General features: G+C 36.2%; 4 protein-coding genes and 1 pseudogene across 7 annotated transcripts; 3 read left to right on the top strand and 2 right to left on the bottom strand.

The window, feature by feature from the left end:
• Window positions 1-1,331: 1,331 nt before the first annotated feature.
• LOC17885954 (golgin candidate 6) lies at window positions 1,332-7,636 on the top strand. 2 transcript variants are annotated; one of them, XM_006290509.2, is made up of 20 exons: window positions 1,332-1,483; window positions 1,632-1,680; window positions 1,995-2,044; window positions 2,177-2,304; window positions 2,391-2,443; window positions 2,910-3,056; window positions 3,156-3,229; window positions 3,309-3,378; window positions 3,549-3,602; window positions 3,695-3,790; window positions 4,040-4,090; window positions 4,173-4,259; window positions 4,357-4,470; window positions 4,556-4,627; window positions 4,908-5,093; window positions 5,207-5,310; window positions 5,456-5,504; window positions 5,582-5,647; window positions 5,732-6,502; window positions 6,858-7,636. In XM_006290509.2, the coding sequence occupies exons 2-20, from the start codon at window positions 1,657-1,659 to the stop codon at window positions 7,404-7,406; spliced, it is 2,745 nt and encodes a 914-aa protein (XP_006290571.1). In that variant the 5' UTR covers window positions 1,332-1,483; window positions 1,632-1,656; the 3' UTR covers window positions 7,407-7,636. The 2 variants fall into 2 exon arrangements, with proteins under 2 accessions (XP_006290571.1, XP_023637851.1); XM_023782083.1 differs by having other exon boundaries at window positions 1,332-1,488.
• Window positions 7,637-7,782: 146 nt separating this feature from the next.
• On the bottom strand, window positions 7,783-8,784 carry LOC17886513. Its single transcript, XM_006292600.2, has 2 exons — window positions 8,229-8,784; window positions 7,783-8,158 (listed from the first exon to the last, which is right to left on the bottom strand). The coding sequence occupies exons 1-2, from the start codon at window positions 8,664-8,666 to the stop codon at window positions 8,000-8,002; spliced, it is 597 nt and encodes a 198-aa protein (XP_006292662.1). The 5' UTR covers window positions 8,667-8,784; the 3' UTR covers window positions 7,783-7,999.
• A 168-nt stretch (window positions 8,785-8,952) lies between these two features.
• Window positions 8,953-12,804, bottom strand: LOC17885573 (splicing factor 1). 3 transcript variants are annotated; one of them, XM_023782537.1, is made up of 9 exons: window positions 12,594-12,804; window positions 12,252-12,494; window positions 11,678-11,773; window positions 11,548-11,593; window positions 11,387-11,469; window positions 10,887-10,964; window positions 10,675-10,725; window positions 10,405-10,539; window positions 8,953-10,299 (listed from the first exon to the last, which is right to left on the bottom strand). In XM_023782537.1, the coding sequence occupies exons 2-9, from the start codon at window positions 12,489-12,491 to the stop codon at window positions 9,076-9,078; spliced, it is 1,953 nt and encodes a 650-aa protein (XP_023638305.1). In that variant the 5' UTR covers window positions 12,492-12,494; window positions 12,594-12,804; the 3' UTR covers window positions 8,953-9,075. The 3 variants fall into 3 exon arrangements, with proteins under 3 accessions (XP_023638305.1, XP_006290716.1, XP_023638304.1); XM_006290654.2 differs by having other exon boundaries at window positions 12,619-12,804; XM_023782536.1 differs by having other exon boundaries at window positions 12,252-12,804.
• Window positions 12,664-14,927, top strand: LOC17886789. Its single transcript, XM_006291629.2, has 9 exons — window positions 12,664-12,712; window positions 13,304-13,407; window positions 13,507-13,605; window positions 13,688-13,772; window positions 13,873-13,942; window positions 14,118-14,178; window positions 14,278-14,331; window positions 14,437-14,593; window positions 14,682-14,927. The coding sequence occupies exons 1-9, from the start codon at window positions 12,664-12,666 to the stop codon at window positions 14,843-14,845; spliced, it is 843 nt and encodes a 280-aa protein (XP_006291691.2). The 3' UTR covers window positions 14,846-14,927.
• A 1,030-nt stretch (window positions 14,928-15,957) lies between these two features.
• LOC17886779 lies at window positions 15,958-18,043 on the top strand (annotated as a pseudogene).
• The last annotated feature ends 2,882 nt before the right edge of the window (window positions 18,044-20,925 follow it).

Raw genomic sequence — 20,925 nt, 5'->3', positions numbered from 1 at the left:
ACAAGTTCTTAACTTAAAAAAAGTTGAATATGTACAAAAAGACATGTGCAATCTTGTCGTCGTCGCTTATGGCCTAACTTGATGAAAAGTAAAAAGCATATAGAATCAATCTAATATAATCCAGTTACATGTATACAGTACGCACAACACATGTTGATGAATGATGATGTAACTTCACATATTGTTTAAAGTGTATCTTCTTAATAATTATAATAAAGAGAGACTCCAAGCAAGACGTGCAACGAACATGCCTCTTACCACTCATATTGGATTTTATTCGTGTATTCCCGTTTTCAAAGCATATTCGTGTATTCCCGTCGCAATACTATTAGTTGTGATTGTCTTTGTAATTAGGCTTGGCCTAATTAAGAAGAGTTCCAACCTAATAATCAACTTTCACTGATGGTCATGTTACTAATGTATGAAAAATTGCAATGGTTTTGTATCAAGCTAGATGACTTGAAGCAAGTTACATCCTCTATTAGTTTTTCTTGCTTGTATTACAGAAGTAACTAAGGGAATATATAATTTAACTCCAACTTTTATTGATTGGTTCAATTCAAATCTTGTTTTCTGACCATTGAATTTTGTTGACCCATGCTACTTGAGTGACGCATTTTTAAAAAAATATTTTGTCAACTCTATAGGAGGTTGAGGGTATTCACTACTATTCATTAGTTATTTGCCAAAAGTTGGAGTTGAAAGTTGAAACAATAGAATGGCCAAAATTCCTCAATCCGAACCAAAACTCTCGAACCGAAACTAATAATAAATAAACCAAATTAACACAAATTTATATATCAAAATTTTTAAGGGGATCGAACCGAATAGTAGAACCGAAACTAAACTAAGCAAGATATATTTTAAAACAGTTATAAATGTATTTAAATAATTTAAAAGTATACTGTTTTAATTAAAAAGACAGTTGATTTTTATAATTTATTTTTCAAAAACCGAACAAAATCAATAATGTGATACCAAATGAGATTTTACTGTACTTTCAGGAACCTAAAAAAAACCAAAACCAAAATGAATTACTTTCCAAATCTTAAAAACTTAAAATCTTAAAATCTTTTGTTTTAAAATCTTAAAATCCCAAAATCGCGTGCTCACCCAAAGACAAATCATCCACCAAAAAAACCTCCACACAGTTTTGTCTTGAACTGGTCAGGCTTAAAGCCCACTGGACCTAAATGGGCCTATATTTTAGCATCCCACAATCTCAATAAATCTCACAGGAGCTAATATCAGGTGCGGGCGTGAGTACAATGCATCATCGATCTTCCTCTTCCGCCATTTAAAGATAAAACAACAATTTCATCGTGACGATCGTACGGTTTTATCAGCTCTTCTGACTTTGCTTGAACAGATCGGTCAGGTGAAAAAGAGAGATAGAGACTCTGTGAAGAAGCGATCTATCACCGTTCATTGGCTGAAGGATTCATCTTCCTTGTTTGGATCTTGTTCGTATTACATAGCCTCTGTAAGGTGTTCGATTTTTGCAAGTTTCAGTTTTGTGATAGTTTTCAGAGTTCTAGGGTTTTGTAGTCTGATTTCTCCGTTTCTGTGTTAGTTTTTGCATCGTTGCTGATCTAATTTTGATGTAAATTTCTCGATTTCTGTTGTTTCAGGTGATTTTATTCGCTATAACGAGATATGGATTTGGCATCCCGTTACAAGGTAAATATTATCTTTGATTGCGAGTTTAATTCAGCTGTTTTGTATCGAATGCATGCTTTCTTCTGGCTTCTCTAATTGCTCTAGTTGTTTAGATGAGCCTGTTCGCATTGGCTCTGTGTTGATATCGATATGATTTCTAAAAGTTTCTCAAGGGTGTAGAGAGAGTGACTTATAGTGTACTAATTATGAAGGTGGCAGAGAGCTTGAGACTATATTTGTATTTTATAATGTTGTGATGCTATTTTTAACAGCAGCATTACCAAAATTTTCCGGTGCTTATGCTTGTTCTTGACTTGTTTTACGAATTTGTTCAGGGGGTTGTTGGAATGGTTTTCGGCGACAATCAATCTTCAAATGAAGACAGGTACAGGTTTTTTTTTATGTTTAATGTACTACGAGTGGAGAGATATAGCAAGTTCCTTTATTTATTATGGCCTGTAAGTATTCGAGAAATTAATCAATGAGGATTGGATTTTTGTTTGGTGTATATACGTAGTTACATTCAACGCCTGCTGGATCGTATAAGTAATGGTACCTTGCCTGACGATAGGAGAAATGCTATAGTAGAACTTCAGTCTGTTGTAGCAGAAAGTAATGCTGCTCAATTAGCTTTTGGAGCAGCTGGTAAATGTCTTTCTTTTTCTCTGTCGTGCTTCTGATTGTTCTTGAGATTCAAATTCAAAGTTGAAATTTACATTCTGTCATTTCAGGATTCCCTGTGATAGTGGGCATCCTAAAGGACCAACGGGATGATGTTGAAATGGTGCTGTGCCTTTTCTTTTGCTCTCGCTTTGGTTGTGCATATTTTTTTGTTTGTCTTACGTCATAGCACTATCTATTGCCCTCATTTTATGGAAAATGTGGTATGTTTGTTGAAGCAAAGTTTGTTAACTATGGATTTCCTTTTTCTTTTTTCAAACAAAGTACTTTTGGGAGAGTAGCAATTTTTAATTCTATTTGTTTTTGTGGTCCTTTCAAATAGTGTAGCAGCGTATAATTCAGAATCAGAATAGGGAACAATTCAATTGGAAAGGGGAGGTGGAAACAGGATAATGTTGTAAATCTCTCTCACTATGGATTTGGTTCTAGCATAGATTCTTAGCTATTAAACTTGCACTTTTGATCTCTTATTTTGTTACCTTGGGATTATCCAGAGTTTGTTATAGAACTTCTTGTTGATCTTACTGTGTTGTGTTATTCTTGAACTTATAGTTTTGTTGACTTTCCAGGTTCGAGGTGCCTTAGAAACTCTTCTTGGCGCTCTAACGCCAATCGATCATGCAAGGGCACAAAAGACTGAAGTCCATGCAGCTCTCATGAACTCCGACTTGCTCTCCCGCGAAGCTGAGAATATCACTCTTCTTTTGAGTTTGCTGGTTAGAGTTTACTCTATATTTTCGAAGTAGGAAAATATTTTTGTTTTGTTCATTTTATATGTGTGCATCATATGGTTTGTTTTCCTGGGGGTATGACAGGAGGAAGAAGACTTCTATGTCAGATATTACACACTTCAGATTTTGACTGCTCTACTTATGAATTCACAAAACAGGTATATTTCTTAGGATGTACTATCTGTGTGTTATTTTCTCTCTATATGCTATAGAGACTTTTGCTGACTGTCTCGTCAGGTTGCAAGAAGCTATTTTGACGACTCCTCGCGGTATAACTCGACTCATGGATATGCTAATGGATAGAGAGGTAAACAGTTACTCTATATCTTGGATATGTATGATTTCGCTATTAATTTGCTTAAGAGTCTGATCGCATTAACCTTCTGTCAACCTCAAGTAGGAGTTTATGAGGCGGTGAACTCTGGAAGGGATGGATATTGTATTTGTGAACTTAATCTTTTGGTGTGTTCCTTACAGGTAATCCGGAACGAGGCGTTGTTGCTTCTTACACACTTGACGCGTGAAGCAGAGGTGAGACTTCCTGGTTATATATGTAGTTGTCCTTTTCTTCTGCCTTGAGCTGAGGGCAGCCATTGATTAATTGATCGACCATACACTTGTAGGAGATCCAAAAAATTGTTGTCTTTGAAGGTGCATTTGAAAAGATTTTTAGCATCATTAAGGAGGAAGGGGGCTCAGATGGCGATGTGGTTGTGCAGGTGACAAATAGCTCTTATTAAAAATTTTGTAGCATCTGTTCTGTTAAAAATTTGGCATTTTAAAAGGAAAATTGAAGTAGCCACTTCACCAACTTTAGAACTAAACATTATTGGCACTTACATTTCCCATATGTTGTCTTCCTGAATTTCTTTGCAAGCACTTTCAGCATGCTTTGGGGATTGCCTGCTTATGCTTGACTTTGAGTTCCTTGCCCATGTACTTGCCCTAATTTTGTTCTTTATTTACAGGACTGTCTGGAGTTGTTGAACAATCTTCTCCGCAGCAGTTCATCAAACCAGGTTTTATAGCTTGGTTTCTGGTGTTGATTTTTCTGATTAATTTACTAGATCAAAACACAGGCTGATATATGAACTTGTACAGATATTACTAAGGGAGACCATGGGTTTTGAACCGATCATTTCAATTCTAAAACTGCGAGGAATTACGTATAAGTTCACCCAGCAAAAGGTTAGATCTTAGAGTGCTTCTCCCATTTTAGATTTATTTTACCAGCTTGTGCAATTTTGTTAATCTTTGTCCTTCTGAATGAACGAAATCCCAGTAGACTGTTAATCTACTTAGTGCACTGGAGACAATCAATATGCTGATCATGGGAGGTGTAGACACGGACCCTGGAAGAGATTCAAACAAGCTGGCAAATAGAACAGTTTTAGTTCAGGTTTGTTATGATGTTCAAATGTTGTGAATTCTCTTGTACCAGATCACACATGTTACTTATCCTTGCTTTTTATATCCAACAACAGAAAAAACTGCTAGACCACCTACTGATGTTGGGTGTTGAAAGCCAATGGGCACCTGTTGCTGTTCGCTGCATGGTATGCAAATCTTCTTTAGTCAAATTATTATCCTTTAGTCCCTTCCCTTTTTTGTTATCATTCATATTTCATTGTATATCAAAATTAAAGATTTGTGCAACTGCCTATAAGTTAGAATAGTTTCATTTTTAACTATTGAACCTTGTTCTAGGTTGACCATGGAACTGATATGCTTACAGTGATCTATTGGCAGTTTTTTCCTAAAGATTGTCTGAAGTCCAAGTCATTTATTGATGTTTCGTTTCTATGTGTCTTTTATTTTGTGACTCTTTGCTGCTAGACATTTAAATGCATTGGAGATCTAATTGATGGACATCCCAAGAACCGTGATATTCTTGCTAGCAAAGTTCTTGGTGAAGATCGGCAAGTAGAACCTGCACTCAATTCTATACTTCGGATCATTTTACGGACGTCCAGTATTCAAGAGTTTGCTGCAGCTGATTACGTTTTTAAGACGTTCTGTGAGGTTTGGAATTTTTTTGTCATTTATTTTTAGTTCATTGTTTAATGTGAGATTGCATACTGATATAGCATGTGATTGCATCTTTATCAAGAATCTCATTCACTAAACGTTTTCAGAAAAATCCCGAGGGTCAAACAATGCTAGCTTCAACTTTAATACCCCAACCACATCCCACAGCCCGAGATCCCCTAGAAGATGATGTTCACATGTCATTTGGAAGGTGTAATCTTCTTTTCTTCTGCATCTTTTGTAGTGTTGTTTTGAAGGAATCTCACTCTTCATTCTCATTGCGAGTTTGCATGGTCCTTCAATTTTGAGCTACTTCTCGTGTATTAAAACTTATCCAACTTTTATCTATGTGTCAGCATGTTGTTACGAGGCCTTTGTTCGGGTGAAGCTGATGGTGATCTTGAGGTAAAATTGTTTCTCCCTGTTGGCTCTTAATTTTTAAAGCATTCCGGAACTTAGATCTATTTATTCTTTAAAAACAGACGTGTTGCAGAGCTGCGAGCATTCTTTCTCATGTTGTTAAGGACAACCATCGGTGCAAGGAAAAGGTAGTGAAGTCATCACTTTAACCTTACGTTCTGTCAGTATTTTTTTGTCCCTGCATTTGGCTGACTTTTTGAAATACTCAATAGGCTTTGAAAATCGTACTTGAGTTACCTATGCCATCCATGGGAACTCCGGAGCCACTCTTTCAGAGGATTGTCAGATACCTGGCCGTTGCTTCTTCCATGAAAAGCAAAGATAAATCAAGCACACTGGGAAAATCATATATTCAACAGATCATTTTAAAACTCCTTGTGACATGGACTGTTGAATGCCCGGCTGCAGTTCAGTGCTTTTTAGATTCACGCCACCACCTAACGTTTTTGCTCGAGCTGGTAACAGACCCAGCTGCAACAGTTTGCATAAGGGGATTGGCGTCTATTCTATTGGGAGCATGCGTCATTTACAATAAATCAATTGAGAATGGTAAAGATGCTTTTGCTGTAGTTGATGCTGTGGGCCAGAAGATAGGGCTTACATCATACTTCTCGAAGTTTGAAGAGATGCAGAACAGCTTCATCTTCTCTCCCTCCAAGAAACCTCCCCAGGGTAATAAACCGTTGACAAGAACAGCCACGCCTAGTGAAGCCGAGATTAATGAGGTGGATGAGGCAGATGAGATGGTTAAAGGGAATGAAGATCACCCAATGCTCTTGTCTTTGTTTGATGCTAGTTTCATAGGCTTAGTGAAGAGCCTGGAAGGTAACATCAGAGAGAGAATCGTGGAATTGTATAGTCGGCCAAAAAAAAGTGAGATGGCTGTAGTACCAGCAGATTTGGAGCAGAAAAGCGGAGAAAATGAGAAAGACTACATCAACCGCTTGAAAGCTTTTATAGAGAAACAGTGCTCGGAGATTCAGGTATGTGCCTGTTCTCAACAGTCTACTACTGACTTAAGCATATCTGAAAAAAATACCATTTTTGGTGTTTGATTGCAATTAAAATAAGAAAAATCTTGAGAATAGATGAGAAGTTAAGGGTGTTCTGCCAATATTTGGGATTAGGAAGCATTGCTTTTTGCTAAATTGGAATATAGGAAGCGTCAAGTTTCTGCTAACATGGGATTATGAAGAATTGGGTCTTTAAACAGTATTCATACTATAGGTCTTTGAATATTTGTGATAAATATATGTTGAGGTTAACTGATAAAAAGAGATCTCAACATCAGTTGTGCCTGACAGAGCTTCTTGTTGTTGTGAACTCTGTGTTTTCCAGAACCTTCTTGCTCGAAACGCTGCTTTAGCTGAAGACGTAGCCAATTCTGGCAGGAATGAGCAATCTCAAGGATCAGAGCAAAGAACAAGTACAGTAATGGACAAAGTTCAGATGGAAAGCATCAGACGAGAACTCCAAGAAACTTCTCAGCGTTTAGAGACAGTTAAAGCAGAAAAAGCCAAGATTGAGTCTGAGGCATCAAGTTACAAGAACATGGCTGCGAAACTTGAGTCAGACCTGAAAAGCCTATCAGACGCATACAACAGTCTGGAACAGGCAAATTACCATCTTGAACAGGAAGTGAAATCGTTGAAAGGAGGAGATCCCATGGAGGTTCCTGATATAGAAGCCATAAAGGAAGAGGTGAGAAAAGAAGCTCAAAAAGAGAGCGAAGACGAACTAAACGACCTGTTAGTATGTTTGGGTCAAGAGGAGAGCAAAGTCGAGAAGCTAAGCGCAAGGCTGATAGAATTAGGAGTCGACGTTGATAAGCTTTTAGAGGATATTGGGGACGAATCAGAAGCTCAAGCGGAATCTGAAGAAGACTGACCATTGAACAAGTTGTAGAGATTTAAGTCCCTCTAAAATGCTCTCTCATCAGGCAATGGAACTTGTACAGTCTTGGGTGGTTTTATTTCCATGTTTAACAATTATCGTTGCTTAATCTTCTTAGTTATAACTTTTTTTAATTTATCATCAACTTTCCAACTTCTTAGATTGCTTCAACATTAAACATTGTCTTACGTTTGCAGATTCATAAATTGAAACCATTACTATGATTGTAACTTGCAGCTGTTGTAACAATCAAATTCACTATTCAGTTCAATTAGTTGTGTTTCCTTTAAACATTCATGATTTATAGAGATTCGCATTAGATACATATTAAACTGACCTGAACCCAATAACCAATCCAACAGCCAGACCATAACCATATCTTAATGGATTCACATCTTTCTATATCTAAACCCCAAACCTGAAACAAATCAAAGCTTTTTTTTTTTTGTGAAAATTAAGGCTATAAAAAACTGATTAAAAATCCAAAAACCGAAACACTAATTAAGCCTAACACAGAAAAAAAAAAAAACCACTCTACAATTGCAACACAACACACTAAAGATGATTAATTTTTAAAGGGGTTTATATTAATCAGCACAAAGCGACGTCATTAGATCCGTTGGTGAGCTCCATATGGGAAGATCAAAGAAGGACTGCTTCTTCTCTTCTTCTTCAATTCTACATATGTTCTCTGCAACTTCACACATCTTCAATACGTCATTAATCACCGCTTCTTGTGCTTCCGCCTACCAATTTTTCAAATTTTCAAAATTTTATCCAATTGAGTAAAAAAACAAAAGAAAAAACCCTAATTACCATAAAAAGAAGTCCGTCGAGCATAGAAGACGGCGCAGAAGCATCTCCTCCACCAAATTCTCGAGCTCCTTCTACAGAACAAGACTCAGGATACGACGTCGTTGCGTTCGCATTTAACCTCTCTTCTCGTTGCGTCGTTTGAAATCGATCTGCTTTCTCTTTTATTGCATTCAAACTGTTCGACAGAATCTCCCACTGGTCGATCTCACTCCGGTACTTCCTTTTGAGCTTCACTAGTATCCTCTTCTTCCGTATCTTTCGATTCCTCTCCTCTACCACCGGATCTAACTCCGGATCCGGCGGTTTCGAAGTTTCTTCGGCGGCGTCGGAGATACGGCTTCGCTTATGTCGTTTGTAAACGAAGCCATCGTCGTTGAAAAGTTCCCACTCTTCGTCTTCTTCTATGCCACTCGCTGACGGCGGAATTGGTGGTTCCATTCGCCGTATAGATGCGGTGGAGCGGGAAAATTTCAGAGTAGCGAGTTTCAGAAAAAGTGAGTGAATGACTTCGACTTTTTTTTTGGATCTCGAAATTGAAAAGATTTTACAGATTAGCTTCAAATTGGCAAATCTCAACAAAATAGTTATGGGCCGAGATATATATATATATATAGGCCCATAAGAGAATATAAAATATGTAATTTAGTTTTCAATTATTTTCCTTCTCTAGTTTTACATTTTCGATTTAAAAAAAAAAAAAAAAATCACGTGGCTCCTTAAAATAAGTGTGAACGTGAACATAAGTTTGGGATTTTTTTTTTATAACATACTTTTGGGAATTTATGTTCGGAAAATAACATATGATGTTCTATCCTTCACATAAAACTGAAAACACACTACTGAAAATTTAAACATCACCGGGTGAAAACGGGTCATACACTTGATGGACACTAGAGTTGAACCGGTGGCGAACTTGTGGCTGGCCGCGTGGTGGTAACTGGTTATCATGATGAAAGACTGGTCTTGGAGGGAAATGAGTAGGATGCTGCGGGAATGGAGCTCCAGGGAAGTTCCTTGGCATCATCTGAGACAATGGAGGTCCAAAGTTCTGCAAGTTGGGAGATCTCGTGTTACCATGAAACGGCGTAGATTGGTGGCTCAAGGGTTGATCCATCTGCCTGTCGAAGTGCTGTAATCTTGTGTAATTTTGCCCAAAATGTCGAGAGGTTAGAGCGGCGGATGGGGTTTGAAATGCCAGATGAGGGAGATGAGCTGATTGAGAGTTGGGTCTAGGAAATATCTGTGGTGTGGAAACAACGTTTGGTTGTTGTGGTGGGAAACCAAAATCCCCGCCAAATGGCTTACGAGCTGTATCTACGGGAGGATTTAGGGGAGGATACGTAGGAACAAGACCAGCAGGCCTGCCAGCAATATGTGTTGACACTGACATAGGACGCAGAGAACCACCAGAACCATATTCTGCTAGATGTTTCAGATTCATACTTGTGGGAAAGGGAATTGATGGTAGTTCTGTACCTTGCTGATGAGCTACCGGATGTGGACTAAAGTTAGGATCCCGAGGCTGTACTGATTGGGCCATGTTGCTTGAGACTATGTCTGGCAAAGAAGTTGGTCTATGTACAGGTTGGAAAGTGAATAGGGTTGATGGCCTCATAGTAGAATGTGGTCCAATCGGTTGTATCTGACTACCAGCATATGGAGGCGCAGTCACAGAATATGCCCTTGGTGTGTTGGAAAGGTTAAAAGCGAACGAATCTGGTGGTCGAGGCATGTGGGAACCAGGAGGTAATGATGTGTCATGAGGAACTGGATATGATTGTTGAGCAGAAAGAGGATTAAGGTTCATAGAATTTGTTGGCAATTCTTGCTCCTGGATACTATAACCATGACCTGAAGCAGAGGGTTTAAGAGGTGGATGAAATGGAGCTTGATTTGAAGCCCAAGGAAATGAATAACCATGCTGTTGGAGTTGGCTTTCAGGAGGTTGTAAAGAGCTATCAGTTGGCTGTTCGGAAGTCAGGGATGTAAATGCCAAGTTGCTGCTGCCTGGAGTAGTTGAAATATCTTCAGATCTGGAAGATGAAGGAGCAGCACCAGCTCCTGTATTTCCCTACAAGGGGAAATGATATACTGTTGAGTATCATTTGATTGAGACTTTAAATAACAGATGCTATATCATACTTCTAACTCTCTTATAGAAGATTTAGGAACTCACAGAAACTGAAGACATAAGTAGCTCAATTACAGCAATTGCTGCATCCACTTTTTCGTAAGTGTCAGATGATATCTGAAAATATAACGTTTGCCAAGGCGTCTGGATCTCACTTTCATGTGAAGGAGAGAGTTCAATCTGCACGAAGGAAACTTTGATTCATATAAATTCGCAATAAGAATTTTGAGGAGTTTTAGGGACCAACATGGAGAAGCAGAACAATAACGATACACTATTATGGTTAACTCGATGATAGTGTATTCCAATATTTACCTTCTCTCCTTCTGTTTTAGTACCAAAAATTTGTACTTTGGCTCCCGTCCTCTGTTTCCATAATGAAAAAAATTAGCTCGTATGCAGAGTAAAAATGGAATGATAACAGTAAGAAAGAAATGCTAGAGAAAAAGACACAGAAGGATGTTTACTCAAGGCATGTAAGGAACTGTAGTTGTGAATAGCAGCAATGACGTTCGTAGGTGACTTACTTTTTCGAGCTGCTTTAGAGTATCACCTTGGGAACCAAATATGATACTTAGAAACCTGAAAACAGAATGTTCTTTAACCTGCAAAGCATAAGTCCATACAATATAAGCTGTGAAAAGCTGATTATCACATAACTTAGAAAGCGGAATCAAAAGGATGTTGTACATGTTTAAACAGCTTGATATATAAAACCCTCAACTGGTACAAAAAAATGGTGAAACAGTAGATAAAGGTCATCAAAAGGATTCATACTTAGATTTCACTTTTGACATGGACTTAACAGGACTAGATTGAGAGAAGAGAAACATACTCCGAAATAAGACATATCCTTTCTTTGAACTCAATACATTCTCAATACTCTCCCAAAATACGACTCGAGCCATCTCTCAGACAAATGTACAAGACTTTCAAGATTAGGTGAGATAGTAAGATAACACTTCACATGAGAGAAAAAATGCATGATTTGATAATGGTTTAACCCTCTAACCAAGCAAGAACTTACATCGATCGGCAATTTAGCTTCTTTTAGCAATGGCTTATAATCACGTGGAGCCTTGTACCTCGGGTTCAGCTCGAGTATCTCCCCTATAAGTAAAGAAACTATATATTACTTGAGGGAAAGCGAATGTCCAGATGGAATGAGGAAAATTTACCGATACATACCGATTGCTTCGCGCTTCTCAAACTCCAGCTGTTCAGCAGTATTGGTCTATGAACATATAGAGGACAGATGAGTTTACATTGCTAAAAAATCATATAATTGAGATGAAAAAAGGTACTGAAAACTACTTACATCATCGTTGTTCTGTGAAGCTAAAGCTGATTCTCTATTAGTCTCCACTTCAAGAGTTCCCGATGCCAGTTGCTGTGTAATTTGATCCAGGCGTTTCTGCTCAAAATTGGTCACCAAACATACAGTTTATCACATAGTGGTACCTGACAGGATTTTTCCATTTGATAATTAATATAGCACTACGTTGTAAAAGGATATCTATTACGCTTAACATACTCGATCAAGTAACATTTCAATTGCAAAACCTCTGAATACTTCACGACTTCAAAAGCACCCAATTTTATTCAAACATTAAACCATTCCTAGCGAAATGTTCAAATTCCAATCCTTAATCTCCAAATCAACGACATAAAAGCTACCATATCTTTATATATAGTGTTCTACTCTCTACTCATATATCATATTCCAATGCTTAATCTCCAAATCAATCAATTGATTATCAAATACACATAAAGCTAACTTGTCATTTAATAAGAAACTGTTCACAATATAGCATCTAAGTAACAGTCAGCTGTACACATTAACATTTCATTCAACTTCAAAACCTTAAAAGATCAAACCCAAATTTTTATACCTGATAAGCTAAAACTCGACCTTTCTTGACCCCAACATCTTGTGACAAATCAGGACCCCATTTAGTCTTTCTCTTCCCCAGATTCGAGTGAAGTCCATTATCCTTATCGGCACCTTCTAGGGTTTTATTAGCGCCACGTTGAAAAACCGGTATCAATGATCCAGATAACTTGTTCTTAGGGATAACAAATCCAGACTTGGCACCAAACATTGAGATCTTCGCACCGCTTGTAGAAGTCATCTCCTGAGAATCACCTCGTCGAATTAAGGGTAGCATACAACACACAAAAGCCCGAATCTTGAATTCAACAAAACCCACAAAACCAATTTCAACAAAACTCACAAATTGAAACGAAAATAAAACCCACAAAAATCTGTAGATGATGAAAAGTCTGAAACTTGAATCGGCAAAAATGGTGGCGATTGTTGAAGCTAGGCAGCGTAAGAGGAGTCGGAAGAAAGGTCGCTCGGAGTAGAAGCTGGGATTCGCCGGAGCTTCGTCGGATCTCTTTAGGTCTTTACCAATCAACAATACTCTGAACTCTTTGCAAATGTGTTTTTTTTCTTCTCTAGCTACAAACCCTAAACGCTGTCGTTTCGCTTAAGAAATTCAGAGAAAACAAAAAAAAACAATTATATACGCTTGTTTACGTAATTTAATAACGAGAAATACGTCAAATAGCACTGAATTATATCACACACTCCATAAAATAGCATAATTATACTATTTTAAATTTTTTTAAGAATTATTTTTTTTAATGTTAAGGTTGAAGATTGTATATTTAAAATATGTTTTTAAGGGCTAAGGTTTAATATTTATAGTTTAAAAATTAATTTTGAAAGTTTAATCATGAAATATAGTGTTATTTTTGGAACTTTGTGGAATATATGCTAGATTTGGAAACAAACTTAATTTGATGCTATTAATGAAAATTACCCCTATCTAGTCTATTTAGTTAAAAGACCAATCAAGTTTACTTGGATTTAAAAGTGTTCGAGAATTAACTGACATATTAAGTCAACGTCAATTAGTCTTCTGTTCTGTTTTAAAAGACGAGAGAAACAATGGGAGAGAGATTACGATCCAAACTATTGTGGAGTCGATTCACTCATCTTCAACGCAAGCCGTTGTGTATGTAACTGGTGGTGCCTCTCAGGTATTTTTGTCTTTGTTTTTTCTATCTCTTTGTATCTATAAGATTGTATGTGATCTCTTGCGTGCTTTGACTTTGAGTGATCAAACTACTAATTCTCAGGCTTTAGGTTGGTTAATGTCAGTTCCAGGAGCTTCTAACACACTTCTTGAAGCTGTGGTTCCATATGCCATGATTTCTATGGTTCAATTACTTGGCAGGGTTTGTTTTTCAAAACCTTAAATAATGGCAAAATCGTGTATGGTTCCATTCGGCTATGAGCATGTTTTAATCGTTATCTCAGGTTCCGAGCCAACACTGTAACCAAGCAATGGCGAATAAGATGGCTTTGTTAGCCTATAATCGCGCTCTTAAGCTTTCTAAACCAGGTTTACTTTATTTAATCTCTGTCTTCAACATAGTTCTTGCTTGTCATCAAGAAATAGAAATCTCGGATTGGTCTAACTTGCTACTATATATGGTGGATAGGGTATCCTGTTCTTGGTGTTGGTTTAACGGGAGCATTGGCAAGTTCTCGTCCAAAGCGTGGTGATCACAGGTTACTCCTTTTTTTTGTTTGTTTATATAACAGGGGATCTATAGTTTCACTATATCCTTATCCCAAGCTAGATGATATTTCGTCAATCAAACTGTTCATTATCTATTGGTTTTGAATTGGAAGCCAATAAAATTTAACATTATGTTTTCTATTACTTTTTGTTTTCTGTGTCTAGATTCTTTTTGTCCATCAGAGCATCTGACCGGAGCTTGGAAATTTCAGTCACTTTAACAAAGGTGATTTGCAACATTCTTTCTCGTGTCTTGGTTCACTCTTATATATATATCATCAACTACGTACTTATGTGTTTCTTATCTGATTGTGGAGAATTTTAGAACCTTCGAAGCAGAGAGGAAGAAGATAAAGTGTCAAGTTGTGTACTGATCCAGGTGTTGTATAAACCTCCCATTACCTTCTTTTAGAAAAGCATTGTACTTTGAGGTACTCATCACGGACTGAGTTCTTAAAACATTTTGTGGTCATTATAATCTTAGGCTATGGCCAAGGCATGCAAAGTTTTTGGGACACTTGACTGTGGCTTGACCAAGTCTGATGTGCTTGATGAGTCTGAAACTCGGTTTAGTGAAGAGCAAGAACTAGAGCAGTTTATAGCAGGACAACTGTGCTCTAAGATTTATCCATTTTCTAAGGGTAAGATTTTGGTCACTTGACTTGTTATTATTACTTTAGTTTTTTTTTTTGTTGCTATTAATGATGTAGTTCTCTATCTTTATTGTAGAAACATACGGGTTGGATCAAGATAGAAAGATTATACAGTCTGGTTCTTTTAACCCATTACATTCTCAAGCTGATGGCAGCTGCAAAGAGGTAAGCGAGTATGTCTCTATCGACTATCGTTATGTTGTACGAGTGCCTGATTCTTGTTTAGGTGAACATGTTTAAAAGAAATGCTAATCATACAAATGCCTGATTCTTCTGCTGCTGTTGCTTGCTCAAAAGAGAGTTCTTCTTGCAACACCTTCCTTGTAATGCATAGCTGCTGAAACTTAGCATCCGAGAATACCATATGATGAGTAATTTCCATCAGGTAGTCATAATCTGAGTTTGGCTTATGTGCGCATATAGGATTGCTGCAATCCCTCTCTCCTTATAAATCTTTTCAGTCTCATCTTTGGTGAAATCGTGTGGAATGAACTTACCTTTCCTAACTAAACGAATTACTTTCAGTTGGTTTTGCGAGTTTCCGCAGCTGCACAGCAGACAGAGTTTTAAACTTAAACACATTAAACATTGCCTCAATCATATATATATATATAGATAAGAAATTTTAGATTTTTGTAAACCTTTGTCTCGGTAGATTCTTGATTTGGATTTTATCTTCTTCATCCTCTCTTCTGCTTCCGATGTCACCACGTCGTTGGCAGCCATGGTAGGGGAACAATCTGAGAAATTGTAGATTCTCACGCAAGGAAGAAAAAGAGGAAAATTAGGTAGGGTTTGTGACAGGCCTCGAAAGGCCCCTTTTTATATAAAAAAAAGAACTGGAATTGGGCCTCAGAGGCCTACTCCTCCAGAAGTTACAAAACAAAGTTTTAATTAAAAAGGTATATGAAATCTCTAATTTTTTGGGCCTATTTAATATAACAAGCCCAGACTAATTTTTACTAATCCCTAATAATTGTGCCCGATTTTTACACTTCCCGATTTGAGAATTTCTACTGGTTTCGATTGTTTTTAGTGTTTGAATTTTGTAGTTGAGTAATCAAACCGCGTGGTTATATTTTACTAGTTTGATCGGAAGATCTCTTATCGTGAGTTGTCATGGCTTCGACTTATTCCTTAGTGATCTGGATTGATACAACAAAATTAATACAGATTTGTCAACGTCAATATTAAAGTATATTATCATGTTGCAAGCAGCATTATTGATGTAGTTAGATCGAGTATATAGAAGAAAGACTATATTGATCGATGATCCATCATAATACAAAACCAAAGTGCTATTACTCAAACATATATTAGCATTCTCTCAAACTCCTCTTTCCGCAACCGCCATGAGCTATATGTTAGAAGGACACGCGCATCGAGGATCCCTCATTAACTCTGCTGCTCGTTTTGAATGCGATGTTTGCGATCGATCGTATGGTTTTGGCTACTCATGCGACCAATGCAAGTTTATTATTCATTTGGAATGTGCATTTGTGTTCAACGCAAAGGAAATATGGGATCACCCTTCTCATGAAGGACATTGTCTTAAGCTTCTCACAACTGGAGCTCCTGATCACACCGACCCAAAATGCCATCTCAGCGGTAAAAAAATCAGGCACCTTCTTTATCATTGTTCTGTTTGTGAACTCAATTTGGACGTAATTGATGCCCTGTGTGCCCGTGCTCACCTTAACATGCCGTGGCACCCCCATCCTCTACTCATTGTTGATATTACTTCTAGAATGACATGTAACATTTGTAGAAATGGTGGAAAACAAGGCTATTTATGCCCTCGTTGCAGGTTGGTGGTTCATGAGAGTTGTGTTTCCCAATTTGTCTCACAAGATATTACTCACCCTTCTCATGTTAGACACCCTCTTAAGCCTATCACCGACGGAGCTCTAGGTTACTCAGACGGAAGTTGTCATCTATGTGGAGAGGATGCTGGGAATTTACTTTATCATTGTGATATTTGTATATTCAACTTGGATTTGGAATGCGCAATCAATAAACCCCCACCAGTCTCCCTTTCAAATATGAAGGTCCATGAGCATCATACACTCACACTCATGCCAAGATTGATCTCCTATGTTTGTGATGCTTGTGGGACGATAGGTGATCGTTCTCCTTATGTCTGTGTTGAATGTGATTTCATGATATTCCATCAACTGTGTGCTCAACTACCACGTGTTATTCATGTCAATCACCATGACCACCGTGTCACATACAAGTACCCTCTTGGTTCTGGACCTGGAGAATGGACTTGTGGAGTTTGTTGGAAAGAAATCATTTGGTCATATGGGGCTTATTCTTGTTCCATTTGTCCTCGTTATGCTATTCATTCGCTATGTGCAACAAGGAAAGACGTGTGGGATGGGAAAGAACTTGATGGAATAGCTGAAGAAGTTGAAGATATCGAGCCATTTAAGAGGAATAATGACGACAACACAATCACTCATTTCGCTCATGAACATAACCTCTTAAGCCTCAGCAAAGGCGATGAAGAAAGCAGCTTGTGTGGAGCTTGTGTTCGTCCCATCGGTTCTTCCACATTCTACAAGTGTTCAGAATCAGATTGCAGTTTCATTCTCCACGAAGCATGTGCTGATCTTCCTAAGAAGAAACGGCATTTTCTGAGCCCAGAGCCTATGGATCTTCGCCTCCAAAGCAAAAGCCACTTAAAATCTTGTGGAGCTTGTCACCTACCTATTTGCAATGGATTCATCTACTCTAATTTTGACTTACTATGCACTTCGATTGCTTTTCCTTTTATCCATGGGAGTCATGATCATCATTTACTATACCTCGAACTACAATACGGTGCTGTGAAGACTTGCCAGAGCTGCGGCACTGATGAAGATAAAGTCGTCATAGGTTGCAAGAAATGCGATTACTTTTTGGATTTCCGTTGTCCCACTCTACCACTAACGGTAATGCTTCCAAGGTACGATGATCATCCACTAACTCTATGTTATGGTGATGAAAAGGCAAGCGGCAAATACTGGTGTGATATCTGCGAAAGAGAAACAAATCCAGAATTTTGGTTTTACACTTGTAAAGATTGCGGGGTTACTTTGCATGTTTATGCGTAGTTGGGGATATCAGGTACGCCCAGCCAGGAGGAAAGGTCAGATATGATTATGAATTGCTGCCTAACAATACATCTTCACGACCATTATGCAAAAACTGTCGTAGTCGCTGCCCAGGTTCCTTTATTGTTAAACAAATCAACCTTGACCCAACCTTTTGTTCATTTTATTGTTATAAGAGTTTCAACTGGGACTTTGCCATAGAATGGTTGTTTACCACGGTTAAAGTCATCTCCCCTCCATGGGCAATAGGTGCCAATAGTTCTACGGCGGCAGTTAAAATGTTTCTAGATTGAAATAAAATCTATTAGATGTTTGTTTGGAATTTTCTTTTGTTGCCGCTATTCACCAAAACTTTGAACATTATCTACACTCATTGTTGCTGATTATTTTTTTATGTTTTCATTTGAGTTTTTGGTTGTTTATCATCATATAGTACCCAATTTTTTTTTCTTCATTTATTGTGATTCAAATTTTTTTAAAATTGACATATATTACTCAATTAATAAAAAATTGTGTATTCAACGTTCCACAAAAAAAAAAAAAATTGGTTAAACAATTATTCAGGTTTATATTATAAATAATAAAATTGGTTAAAGTGTTTTCAACGTTGTTTCAACAGAGATGTAAACAAGCAGGTGTGGCCTGTGGGTATACATATAGTTGACGTATACAGTATACAACGAAAAATAAATTACAGCTCACATGTTAAAAAAAAAAGAAAAGGAATGAGTTTCAAAATAGAACATTAAAAAAAAAAAATTGGTATAAATGTTAAGTTTTATATTTAAAATTTTGACAGTATACACAAGACCAAAAGCTACAAAACAGGAAATTTACAACAACAAACTGATTACAAAAGCGACAATGGAAAATGGACTTTATGACAAATAAACTTGCATAAATTGGTCTACGACTTGCCATCACGAGCATCCGTAAACTAGGCCAGACCTCAGAACCTTAGTTCGGCAACGTTATCACACTAGTTTTCCTTACAAAAGACTTCCGTAATACTTAGCCTTTTACCAAAGAAAAAAAAAAAAAAAAGACTTCTGTAATAATATAGGTTCGACCTTAACTCACGGAAGAAAGCATGGATACCTTACGTAATTATTTAGCACAATAAATAAGAACACTATACCTTAATAATGAATTGGCCTGGGCAACGACATTGACAGTTGCTGCAAAATAGTCATGTAGATCTATTTAGGGTAGCAATTTAACATAGTGTCCAGCCGTTCCTCCTGGTTTGAGATACCTGATATCTCCAATTTCTCCACGTACACAAAAAAGTATGCAATGTGACACTGCAATCGTTACAAGTGTAGAACCGTGTCTTTGGATTTATTTCTCTTTGGCAAATATCACACCATAACAAAGAGTGAGGGGATGATCATCATACCTCATCAGAAGCTTTATAGTTACTGGTAGAGTGGCACAATAGGACGGCTCTGATTTCTTTGATGCGTGAGTTTGAATTGTTATTACTAAAATATAAAAATATCATGAAATCTTATACTTTAAAACGATTTAAAATTTCATAATACTATTTTTAACAACACCAATAGAAGACATGTCGAATCAAATTAATTTAATTAAGTTTGATACTATGTAATCTTAATAATTTTTAAACAAATTCCAAAATAATAGGAAAACTTGAATTTTTTTTAAAAAAAATTTAAATTTAAAATTTGTCTAGCGGTGTACAGAACGTTAAAATATAACTTTTATTATAGAATTAATATAATAAATTGAAAATGAGAACAAATGCAGGTGGAATAATAACCTTTTAAATATATTAATTTAAACCAGTAGATAAATATTATAAAATCCAAAATTAGTTCTAAAAATAATGTAATCCACTGAAAATGTACCCGATCTATATCCAAACCCAATTAAATATACAATTTTGAAGTATTCAAATATTTAATTTCGGGTTAACTTCTAATGTTGATATGACCCGTATTCAGTTATGTATTTCTTTTACTATATAAGAGATAATAAGTATAAAAATAGTAGAGCTAATAAAATGTTTGACAAGAATAATATTAAATAACTTAATAAAATATTTAGTGGAGTAAAAATTAAAAATTAACTTTTCATAAATTGAATTTAATCTCATTTAATCCCTCAAATAAAACTGGCATAAAATATTAAGAAAGTGAAAAGTTAGTGGTAGATGTGTTGAAAATTTAAAATAGGACACCTAGATAATCCTTGAGCATATTTGTTTTTTTTTATCGTCTTTAGATTTATTAATTATTGCAAATTATGAGAATTGTTACAAAGATAATCTAACATGGGCAATTCCTTTTCACCCTATTAGATTCACTATTGACAATACTTCTTTTATGATTTTGAACGTTTCATTCTCTATGTTGATCTTGGACACCATCTTTTTTTCTTTCAATAGCTAGAATCACGGCGAACGGCTTCAATTGCGCATCACTGGAGATCTCCTGTAAATTTGTCTCCAATCTGCAGAAATATTAATAAATCGTGTTATATTTTCGAACCCCAGACTTTCTGATGTAGAAGCATTACTAAACATTTGGTCAACACCATTCGACCAAAAGGGTTTATACAAGTATATTTGTTTTGAATTCATTTTTCATTCAGAAATATTATTATTATGATATAAAAAAAATACTATTATGATAAAAATCCAGAAAAGACTAAACAAAAACTGCGTGATTTTATTTTGATAGTTTTATTATGATATTTTTAGTATAGTTTTATTTAAAATTAGTTGGACATGTACAATAGTAAAATTATTACGTTTGTGATTACGATATATGGTACAAATACATTTAAGATAATGTTAGTTTTTCAACTATGAGACAACATTACTTTTCATTTTATTTGCTTTGGGCATAGAATTAATATCCAATTTAATTATAAATTAACATACAGCTGCATTATTATTCAAGATGGAGTGTGTAACTCTGAATATGGTTTTAAAAAGTATTATCAAATATTAAAAAATCGATATTTAAAATGCTACTTAAATTTTACCTTATATTATTTAAACCGTTGATACGCGGACCTAATGTAATAAGTTAATAAAGTTAATATTTTCATATATTATAAAATATATTTCTTCTTCGTATATTATAATTTGATTTTTTTAAACTGACATACATTATTCAATTTATGATATTCAATTAATATAAAAAATGTATGTTTGACATCCCATATAAAATAAAATGTTTAAACAGTTATTCA

This window comes from Capsella rubella, unplaced genomic scaffold, assembly GCF_000375325.1.
Source record: "Capsella rubella cultivar Monte Gargano unplaced genomic scaffold, Caprub1_0 scaffold_5, whole genome shotgun sequence".
NCBI lineage: Eukaryota > Viridiplantae > Streptophyta > Magnoliopsida > Brassicales > Brassicaceae > Capsella > Capsella rubella.
The sequence above is the reverse complement of the archived record's forward strand: the minus strand, read 5'-3'. Positions and strand labels throughout refer to the sequence as shown.